This window comes from Manacus vitellinus, unplaced genomic scaffold, assembly GCF_001715985.3.
Source record: "Manacus vitellinus isolate BGI_N305 unplaced genomic scaffold, ASM171598v3 scaffold_1_pilon, whole genome shotgun sequence".
Classification (NCBI taxonomy): domain Eukaryota; kingdom Metazoa; phylum Chordata; class Aves; order Passeriformes; family Pipridae; genus Manacus; species Manacus vitellinus.
Genome location: NW_021939396.1, coordinates 52,487,121 through 52,498,755, shown reverse-complemented (window position 1 = coordinate 52,498,755; position 11,635 = coordinate 52,487,121). Strand labels below are relative to the sequence as shown.

The window sequence follows — 11,635 nt, the reverse complement described above, 5'->3', positions numbered from 1 at the left end:
AACTAGTTTTCCTGCTGATGTTCCTGCAGAGGCTGGGAGCTCTAACCTGAACTTCTGTGCTGGGGATAGTTTAAAAAAAAAAAGACTATCTTTTGTTATTTGCTCTTTTACTTTCTTTGGCATGGGAAAGAAGTGAGAGAATTTTGGGAATTTTGTTTACTATTAGCTTATTCCACCCAGCCTTTCACTTTTTGGGAAATATAACTAAATTGAACATAACACATTTCTGGGAAAAGAAATGGTCATATTATAGTATCTAAAATGGGACTGTTTTATATTTAACTAGAAACAAGTTCTCAACTGGTCTGTAGTCTGAATTTAAAAAGAGGTCTGATTGGGGTTTATAACTAATAATGATACTTACAGTAAAAAGTTAATAAAACCTACTAATTTTTATGCCATGTGGGGACTGTGTTAGCTCTTAATCTCTCCCTAAATTTAAAATGGAGTGGGGGGAATGGTCCAAAGTGTGGTAAAACACTCTATAAAGTAATGTAGTCTAACATTTCTCTAGGTTTCTGTTATTGCAACTGTAATTTTAGACATTTGTACAGGTTATCTTGGACACAGGAAAAGTATATAGTCACAGACATAAAACACCTATGTATAAAATATAAAGCAGTGTTATAGTTACTAAAAAGGACATGCCTTATTGCTACAGCAATTCTTGCTTTTTATATATTGTACTGTACCACAACTTGTTTTGAGAATGTCATTTGCATAAATTATTCAAGTTTGAGAAATATTCACACATTTTGATTCTACAATATTTAAAATAAAACAATTTTCTAATGTGTCTCTTTATTAAAAGAGAAATAAAAATGTCATCTTGTAATTCTCTTAGGCCAGACACAAGGGTTTATACACCTTTTTTTTTTCTTATCTTCTTTCTTGATATTTACTTGCACAATGAAAGCTGCTGTTGGTACAAAGATTGAAGAGCTCTATATAATGGTGCTTTACACATTCACAATCGGTCTGTGCAATTGTGAAGTTCTATGAATGACCAAAGAATTACCAAACATATTTTCTAAATATAAAGGACAAAAAAAAAAAAAAAAAAAAAAAAAAACTAAATCCTTGGTTCCCATTAAAACAACACCAGGTTGCAATTTGGACACTTGAATGAATTCCAATGTTTTAAAGCTGAGACTTCAAAAGAGAAAGGCATGTTTGCTGCAACATCCGGTGACTGTAATACCTTACTTGGAAAGGTAAGTGGTTAATTTGCATAATTTATAATTTTTATACTAAAGAGCATTTTTATATAAACCAGAAAAAAACCCCTAAACTCTACAGATAAAGTTCTTACCTCCAGTCACTGCTGAAGGTAAGGTTGACATCAAGCTGTACAGCGCAATCAAAAACATACTTACATCTTAGCTCATTTTACAGGTACAGCCATAATCAAGGCACAAAGATCTTCTACAAGTATTTTTCTTCAATAAAGTTGTACAAAATAATATTACATTTTACAGTCTGTACAATATAATAAACCAGCAATAAAACAAAAAAATATATATAGGGAGAGGACTGTTGTCCAAGAATGATCGGAACTAAAAGGATCATTTGTGGACAGCACAAATAACATAAGTGAGGGTGGTAAATTTTCTGCCTAGATGCAACAGGCTGAAAAGTAGCTGTAATTCAAATGCCTGAGGTGTGCAGAGACACTTAGCTCCAAAACCCCAGAAAAATTGCTTTGTCTTCACTGTTCCTCTCATTATCTACTCTACTTCCTGTGCCAGTAACGGCTTAAAAGAGGAGGTCACTTTATCAGTTGACCTGCAACTCAGAAATGCTAAAAACTGTGACAGAGTAATAAATATTGTGGTGCTGCTACATTGTGTGTCTACTTCCTCAACAGTATTTAATAACCTGATACAAAGTGCATTAATCTTTTTTTCACCCATCAAGTACTCTTCAATGTCATGTTCAAAAGGAAACCCACACAGAGGGATAGGTATGACTTTAGTGTCATCCAGCTGACATACCAGTTTGAACCGAGGTTAACCCGCTGGAAAAAATTTAGCAGGTCACATTCAGTTTAAAAAAACAAAACCTAAGGGAACAGAGGTAGCCGAGGGGCTTAGTGGAATGACGAAGAAGTGGCATGTCAAAATAAAGCACAAAAATAGTCCCAAAAAGCATGAAGGAAAAATAACCCAAACTTGCTTCAAATCAGCTTTAAGGTTAAATAATTAAAGTAAACAAAGTGAAGAGACTGACATTTCTATAGTATATTCTTCCACCCTGTGTGGGGTAGTATCAAGAGAAAGAGTAAGGAGCAAAGAATTTAAAACCACAGGTTCCACGGTGATCCCCCTCACAAGAGTTCGTACTGGCGGAGATGCATCCTTTGAATGATGTCTCGACAGTCGTTGAACACTCTGCGGATATTTTCTGTGTCCACTGCACATGTAAAGTGTGGGTAGCAATAATGCCGGCCATCTCCACTCGCTGTACTTATCCTCTGTGGAAAAGGTAAGGCAAAAAAAAAAAAAAGAGTCAGGTGCTGTGCCATGAGAAGTTTCATGTCTCAGCAGTCTATAGACTTACAGAGAACCAAGGACCCTGGGAAATTCTGTATATAGATCACTAAAGTAGGTAAATAAGAAGGAAAGGCTGTGATCTGGTCCAATATGAATGACAAATTTGAAATGAAGATTAAAAAAAAACTATGGAGTTATATACTTACAGGGTCAGCATATTAGTACTTTGTGGGAGCCACCGATGCCATCATCAGTTTCACAAGCTATTACCATTTGCACATCGCTGTGCAGCTACATCTGTGCTGCTGACAGCTGTGCAGTGTGCCATGCAGCTGTCCCAGGAATTATTTTCTCTTCTTTTCTGGTGCCATCATGTGGCAAATTTTTGAACTCTTGTTTTAAATCAGCAACACAAAACTGAAAAGTTGTTAAGCCAGCAGTGGCAGAGAACAGCATCCTGCTGCTTCTGCTTCTTGAAGCTGAAGGCCCCTGAAGTTGCCTTCACTGAGCCCAGAACCTGGTGGAATTATTACCAGAGTGGCTGGGTTCCCACAGAGTAATAAAGCATGCACAAATCCAGTAAGCATGAGACCATGCAGAATTACATTTTTTCAAGGCTACTGCACAACTTTTTAGGTTCTAACTTATCCTTCAGCATCACTTCCCCCATGGTTATCTTATTAAAATTCCCCAGGATCTTAAAAAATATTAAAGAAAAAAAAACTTAATTTTGTTCTGTATTCCTATAGGACTGATAAACATAAATGCATTCGAGATCGTTATCTTGCAGAATATAGATGGAATGTTATGGAAGCAGAATGTCAGTTCTTAGGATAGTAATTTTATAAATATTTTCTAAATTCTATTACAAAATTACACTGGCTAAACAACAAAAGACACTGTTTTATCTTACCCTGGCTACATTATATATTTTTAACAAAGTGATTTATTTTACATGTAGGATTGACCTTTTAAATACATGCAGCTACAGATATGCAATACTATAGACATTTAGAAGTCATGATTTACATAATTAGGTCAACAAGAAACTGCAGACTTTTGCAGGTAACTTAGGTAAGATGAGATATTCAACACTGATTACACAGGGGTGTTCCATACACTTTCTATAAATTATTTCCTTTTTACTATGCTACATTCAATACCTAGTTCAAGGCTCACTCTCATGAAAAATACTAATAAATATTTGCCTGTGTTTATCATGCACTGATGTCTATGGCAATCAAATGCCCACGATGTTCTGGTGACATCTGGTTACATAAACAGCATGCCAAAGGACATATTTTCAAAATATTAGGAGTTTGTCTATTTTTGTCACCTGACAACTCTGTAGTTCTCTCATTTTAAGACAAAAGCAATATCTGAACCCCTATGCAAAACTCATTTTGAATAGTAGTGTGTTACTTAGCACCAGTTCAGAGGGTGAAAAAACCCAAACCGTGGGACAGCAATGAAAGAACATTCACCTTCCAAGTGGGAGTATTTAATACCAGTATTTAACACCCCTACACTGCAGGGGTCAGGATGGCAGTTTCCAGCGAGGAGCCATATGCACAATTCGAGGAAGTCTGGTCTATGTATCTGAATAGCAGCTCCTTCACCTCCCAGATTCAGATTTTTTTAAAAACCAGCATGAACTAGAGTGGCCATTCCACTGTTTTAACAGGGGTTGCCTACAAACTGGGGATGTATTCAAACAAAACAGCAGCAGCTGGAGAGCCCTGTGTACAAAACACCGAAATGGGGCTAAGGAGTAGCCTCAACAAGGAGTGCACAAGCCCGTTGCCTCCACGAAGAGTCTGGGAGGAGAAATGATGTGCCTCAGCTAAAGGATGGAGAATTTCCTACAAGATACATTTCCAGGACTTGGAGATGTGCTTGCCAGCCCAGCCCTGAAGTGCATGAGCCCTGAGCTGGGCATGTGCCCAGCCAGCCCTCACACGCTGCTGTCCTGACTGAAATCCAGTGGTGCCCATCTTTGCTGCCCAAAGCCCCAGGGGCCACGTGCCCCCACACCAACCCTGAAATCAGGAGCTGACGTATTTTGCCTTTCTAATACTCAGACAGTACCATGTAGCACTAGCTACTGGAAACATGGTCGGTTTCAACCCCCTTCTAAAATTAGCCAAATTACAGGCTTTAAATTTGCCAGTACCACTGACTACAGCCAGGGAGAGTTTTAGGGGGTGCACACCATGGTGGTACTTTTCACACATATCCATAGCTTATGCTGACCTGCTACCATGCCAAAAATCACAATAAAGCATAATAAACCCAGATTTCTTCGAATCATCAGACCCCTCCCCAGTCTGTACCGAGTTTATTTTCTGTGTTCCTTTTGTAATTCCCTCTGAGACCTCAGTCTTTCTTGCCTGACCCATGGAACTGGAAGTCACCATTTCTACTTGGCTTTCTCCCCTACTCACTCCCTCCCATTACTTGGGGCACACACAGCCTGCTCTGCAGGAGGGGTTGATAGCATGACTTTCAGTTCAAACAGTCCAAGAGCATAAAGCAACTGTTCGGATGACTACATCCCTCTGTTCCATCCTGCTGAGAAACCAAGCCCAAACCCAGGAGAGACACACATTATGGAGGAGATGCTCTCTGCCAAGCCTGCAGCAGCTGCAGGCAAATGGGGGAAAAGCTGTTTCAGCCCCACACCTGAGCCCCAGGGACTGCCTGGCAGGTGCTGGCCCCAGCACAAATGCATCCCCCACCCCCAGCACCCGTGGTGGTTTTTTATGTGATTGCAATACCTACATCACCTCCCCTATCCACTTCATAGGTGGCCTCCTTCTGTAATGCCAGTGAGTCATGGTAGGTAAGGACCTCGCCCTTGATATGTTTTTTTAAATAATGAAAATAGATAAAAAATAGATAAAGGCGGGGAGTTTCACCCTAGTTTCTCCATAATTCAGATGTCTTAGAGCCACCCTGCTTCCAAACTGGATACTGTCACCTGCTTCACAGTATTTCAGCATTACCACAAGAGAGATTTGGCCTGAAGTGAGGTTTTTTTGGTAACTCTTATGTTAACAGTGCAATCTGACATTTTTCCTCAGAATCCAGAAAGCTAAGGCAGTGAATGGAAATCCCCAAAGTGTGAACACAGTTAATTGCTTCTTTCTTTCTTGGTGTGTCAACAGCAGTAAATCCTAACAATACTTGTAAATACATAATGACTTTAAAATGCTTAATTCTAATGAATCAATTTGTTATCTCAAACACACACATATAGTTTCTTCCAGCAGGGCACGATGGATGAGCTTTGGTTTTGGTCTCTGTTACTGCTCTGCACTGTGGGAACAACTCACTATGAGTGAAGCCATAAGTGATGCTGGATTAAACCCTCTGATTCTGACAGAAGAGCTGGGCTGTGTTCGTGTGCCTGATAACTGCTTTTATCTTCAAAATTTAGACAACACCTCTTCAGCTCCAGCTTCAGAAGAAACCTCAATTGCAAGAGTAAATGTGACTAGACAAGGAAACTTTCTTATGGTTCCTCAGTAGGGCCATGACACCAGTCATAGGGTGAGGCAAACCTCCTAACTGGCACACCAGAAATCTTAATTAAAAATAAAATCATAAAATCTACTTTTTTTTTTTCAATCCCTCTTGCCAGCTGACCACTGCCAAAGTCCTTGGAGGAATGCAGGAAAGAAATAAAAAAGCCTATTTGCTTACACATGGACTGTACATGACCATTCTGAGCACTGGCACTTACATGCTGTGTGACACTTTGCATGGCAAGTGACTTTATATAAAATAGGCATAAAAATGTGCAAGCACTGAGGAAGGCTGTGCAAGATGGGCAGCTGAAAAGAATTAGGAAATTGCCAGACGTTGTCCTCTCCTTCTAGCTTTCTGCAAAATCCCATCAGTTTTCCCTAAATAAACCATGCCATCTGTCAGTATTTCCTATGATAGAATCACACATAAGATGAAAATTACTCACTAAAAACTCATCCCGGATGAAGAACTTGGCTCTTGTGACTTTGGGGTCTTCTCCTGCATCTGGTGTTGCTGTTCAATTAAAAACAAATGATATCAGAAACATGAAAAGCAAACAATCATCCACTTTTTGTAACAAAAGGGTTAATAAGGAGGAAGTAGCCCTTCAGTGCAGAAATTGAAACATTAAATATCTACAGGAGATTCCCAGTAGGTAATTCTAAAATGGAAGGGTACAGTAAAACCTGACTATGCATGCAACATATTTTAGGAATGTAAAGATTGCTGAAATTGTTGCAACAATGTCATTGGTCATATCACAAAAAGGCTTACTCACATACACAAGTTTGTTCATATAGATATAAAACAAGTGGGAGTTAGGGTTCAGCATTTATCAAAAAAAGAAGCTGAGCTGTTCAGTTTCTGCAGCAGAACAGCATCTCCTGGAAAAAGCTTCTGCAAGGTAGGGTTTTGGGTTTAAAAATGGTTAGTCCAAGATTACATTCGGAAAAAATGATAGCATCAAAAGATCTTTTCATATATATGTATTTTATTTCCAGGCCCCTAGTCAGCAGAATACTTTAGATGCACTGTCCATCAAGCAGCCTTAGACTAAATTCTTGTTGAGCAGGGGACTCATTACTTGTTGGTCAGTACTGTTTGCTGGCAGATGAAGTCGTCACTATCCAGGCCATGCAACAACTATATTTACTTAAGTGTAAAAAACAATATGTTGAAGAGATAACCTATTAATTTCCTGTCAGTGTGATCCCTCCTCATCTAAGACACCAAATCAGATGTTTGTAAACATAATATGGTAAAGGCCAGAATTTATCAGAACACGGAAACGTATCTTTTATCTACAGCACTAGGGGTAAAAATAAGAGCAGCAGCACAATCAACAGCATCTTGGAATTCTGTGCTGCATGCCCATGATGGCTGAAATTAAAGAATAAATGAATAACTATGGGTTAAAAATAGACAGCTGCTTCATATGTGGATACTTTGGATCACTCTAGATATCCACTGTGAAAACCCTCTCAGAAACACCAAAAGCTACTTTATTCTGATAACTGGCTTAGTATTAAAAAGTGCTGAAAATTCACTCAAACTCTGTTTACGTGATGTATGTTTCAGAGAGGGAAATTTAGGTGATGAGATAGATTTCTTCCAAAAGTCCTTAGCATTGCAAAACTGGTGCCAGGTTAACTCAGATTTTAGGACAGTTTATTTATCCTCTGCACCTGAAACTCGGAATCACACTCCTGAAATTCCAGACCTGAACGAAAGCTGAAAATAGCTTATTAGCATCTTCACTTCTATAACCTAGGCTGCTGGTGGTAGTTGGTGTAGAACAAAAGCCTTTTGCGACAGGTGGCTGCAAGCACCACACCAGGGTCATCACTCAGGTCGGGCAGATGCTAGTGGCCAGGAAGTGCAAATTTTACCACATTTGCTAGACACAGACCTAAGACATTTGGGAAGCCCTCTGCCTGGTATAAAACTGGCATAATACTAGAGTTTACTTATGCAATATGTTATTGCAGTGCAGGAATCATTATAATTCTTGAAATTACAAGGAAACGAACCCATGTTCATTGCTTCATTGTCACAGCTCTCTTTCTATTTCTATTTGATGTAGTTTTCCTCCATTAAAGTTCCCTTTCTGATCTGCTGGGCTTCCAGTATTTCAAAGAACTTCAAAGTCAGTATTTCAAGTATTTCAGTATTTCAAAGACTGAAATTTACAGTGTTGGAGGATGAAGAATGCCTGCAAAACAAGTCTAATGAATCCCTAACAAAGTTCAGCACCAGGGGACGCCCAGACAGAAGCATCTGGCAGGGGGAGAGATGTGCCCAGCAGCTTTGCCTTCCTGGGACTAGTGGTTGCTCCCAAAGACGGAGAGGCAGGTGCTCTGGAGCCAGCCCCCCATATTCCTCCCACAGCAGCCAGAATCCCTTCAGACCCTGCCCAAGCTAGGGTATGTCTGAGCTACTCTGCTGGCATGCTCCTTGCCTGACCAACAGTTCATGTTAAGGAACAGTGTGTGCTTGTGAATTTTGTGTGTGAGAGAGACAGACAGATAGAGAGAGGAACTGTGGGCTGGGCCATGCCAGCAGGTCCAATCCCAGCATGGGGAGAAACCTTACCATCCTCAGGTACAGTATAATGCGCGTATTCAGGAAAGTAATCTTCAATTTTTGATTTCCCTGCCAAGACTTTTTCAGCCAGCATGTCCTGTTTATTCAAGAACAAAATGATAGAAATGGTCCGTAACCACCTGTCAAGAAAAAAACAAATGTTTGTGTTATCTCTGACATGTTAATCAAGGAAAACATATCATGTCATAGAAAATTTACTGGCTATCCCTGTGTGGACAGAGAGTGAAGTAGTGTGGAACATGCTTCAACAGAAAAAAACCCATGATCTAAATGATAGTTTCGATTGGGTTGCACCTGTGCTGGTGACTACATTTCTAGGATCAGTAAATACATTTATAAAAACTGCAGTGGACATTGCTGAAGGGAGCAGTTTTCAATTTTTTTTTCTAAATCATCCTTTAGATATAAAGTTGGGAAAATGATAACAGTTTCCAAAAGCACTACAGTCCACAAACAGACATTACCGTCTGCTTTGTTTGGTTTTGATGAAGCATAAAAAAAAAGGCTGGAAAGCTGCCTTCCCCTATACTGCTCTGTCTTAATTACTGTTCATCAACACAGTTATTCCATCTTTTAGGGTGGCCTGTATGACACCAGAATAAAAAGAAAATAATCTCTCTTTTCTTCCCCAATTAATCCATCACTGTAACGATGTGCCTTTGGGACTTGCAGTTAACATTCTTCCTCATTCCATCTTCAATCACTTCTCAGTGCAGAGCATCCTCACAGGTATGTGCTGAAAACTTCATCACCTTATTCTGTGTACTGTTTTTACTTATTCCCTATTAGGAACCTATTTGGATTGCTATTTGGTTAGGTATCTATGATTTACATGCACTGTGACAGAATGGCAACTTAATGGCAGTTACAGTTAGATTAGAGCTGAAACACCATCCTGCAAGGCAGAAATACCACGCACTCTCAGAGATGAGCCTTATGAGAGCGGCTGCCCACACGGGGATGGAGCGCAGCAGCAGCTGGGGAGGGAATCGAATGCAACACCAACAGTTCCCGCCGCTGCGTTTGAGGAGGAGATCAAATGTTATTCTGAGCATCTCTCAGTCTCGGCCAAGCAGCACAGCGACACCAGGGAGGGGTCTCTCCTGCTTCCCTTGTAGCAGCCAGTTTGGGGGGCTTGCTTTTCCAAGCTGTCCCCACGCACTGCACCATTTTGGCAGGAGTGGTGAAACATCATGTGCACCATCGCTGTGCCACGGCCCCTGCCAGGGAAGGGTGTGCACCATGGGGGCACACTGTGACCTGGCCCAACCGGGATAGTTTCTGAATAAACAATCTGAGCATACAGTAAGGGGAATCCTGTTTTGCAAGGAGTTTTGAACTGTAGTTAAATTGGGGAGGGTGGGTGCGAAATGAGGTTTGCTTTACCTGTTATTCCAGATACTTTTGAAAAGGTCCAGGGATTCCCGTAGTCTATTTGTGTTATTGTCTTCCCTTATTACCATGTTGTAGCTGCTGCAAGCCACAACGAAGATGATAGCTGTGACATCTGTGCAGAGCATTCAAAAGAAAGAAAGAAAAAAAGGAGAGAGAAGAGAACATCTCTGTTATCCCAGCAAATATTCCTCAGGGTAACACTGCCATTATTCCCCAGTCTGCCAAAAATACCAGAAGAAAATATCTGTAACACTGGACTCCTGTACTAGTGAGATACTATGTGTGAATATGAATAATAAGCTGTTCACACCTCAGAGAGTAAGTCCAAAATAAAAACATGGAATATTTTTACTTACCATTAAAGCATTGGAATATTTTTACTTACCATTAAAGCATTGGATCCATTTTCTTCTCTCATCTCTCTGGCCACCTACATCAAACATGCTGTTAAAAAGCCATAGGATGTTATATCATTTATGTGCACTAGGAAAACCACACAAAGCACGCAGGATAAGGGTTTAGCTAAAAATCTGACAGCCCCAAGGACAGAGGCAGTAAAATATTGTCTGAAGAGGAGAGAGATCTGCTGATGCTGTGCTGCATGTTAGAGACAGCTGCACAGCTCCACCTGTCCTGCTCTGCCAGGAAAAGACTACTGAACCCATAAAATGAGAAATACACTCTTCAAGGGCACAGAAGTGCATAGGGCATGTAAGAGTGGATCTACATACTGTAAACAAGGACAGGTTTCAGGGTATTTTGAAGGGTGGTGGGGAGAGTGCATCTCTGTAAGGAGGAGGACATAGGGGCAGCTCTGCCCTATCAGAACTGCCACCTTTCTGGGCAAGAACTGGTGACTGAAGGCAGCCTGAGGGTGGATGTTTTACAGAGACACAGCGTAAAACTTCAACAAACACAGAGCTAGTAGCCCTCTGGAAGAAGGGAGAATTCTCACTGAGCTCTTATACCAGAAGGTATGAGTTTACAATGCTATATCAATGAACCAGTTTGTAAAAGCAGCCACATGTAAGCCGACAATAAAGTATTGCTAATACACATAACTAATATCAGCTCTTTTTGCAAAGTATGAGGCAATTTTACCAGGACCTATGGAAAGAGAGCTAAAAAACCAAACCAACCAAATAAAAAACATCCATTCCCACCATAAGCCTACTATACCAAGAATACATGAGCATAGACATCTGAACGAAGTGGGTAAAAACTAGTATGATATTCATAAATTATTATTAATAGACTTACTGGAAATTTACTTTATCTACTTGAAATCTTGTTTCAAAAATCCCTGATGTCAACACTCTGCATCTTAATAGGTCCTGGAAATGAGAACACAGAAGATGATTAGTAAGGTTTTTTTCTAACCTAATTTTGCTTTTAAAAGCTTGGAATACTATTTTCCATGAAAAGTCTTAACCGTTTCATTTAATTAAGGTTCAATCAGACTTTTTGGTAAATCTGTATTTGTGCATAATGACACAGTGGATAAACACAAACCATGATTCATTGCATTCGGTTTGTGCACACTCAGAAAGAAAGAGACTCGATATATGTTCTCCTTACTGCCCACTGAAACCTGTTCTTGATGGTCATACAAC

At 40.0% G+C, this 11,635-nt stretch overlaps 1 protein-coding gene across 2 annotated transcripts in view; it reads right to left on the bottom strand.

The window, feature by feature from the left end:
- Positions 1-784: 784 nt before the first annotated feature.
- Positions 785-11,635, bottom strand: part of GNAL (G protein subunit alpha L) — a 117,310-nt gene continuing 106,459 nt past the window's right edge. For both annotated transcript variants that reach the window (XM_008925562.4, XM_018081797.2), the window contains 6 exons: positions 11,283-11,356; positions 10,408-10,466; positions 10,014-10,134; positions 8,616-8,746; positions 6,469-6,536; positions 785-2,473 (listed from right to left, as the gene is read on the bottom strand). In XM_008925562.4, the coding sequence (XP_008923810.1) occupies positions 2,327-2,473; positions 6,469-6,536; positions 8,616-8,746; positions 10,014-10,134; positions 10,408-10,466; positions 11,283-11,356 (600 nt within the window). In that variant the 3' untranslated portion in view covers positions 785-2,326. The remainder of the gene's footprint in view (positions 2,474-6,468; positions 6,537-8,615; positions 8,747-10,013; positions 10,135-10,407; positions 10,467-11,282; positions 11,357-11,635) is intronic.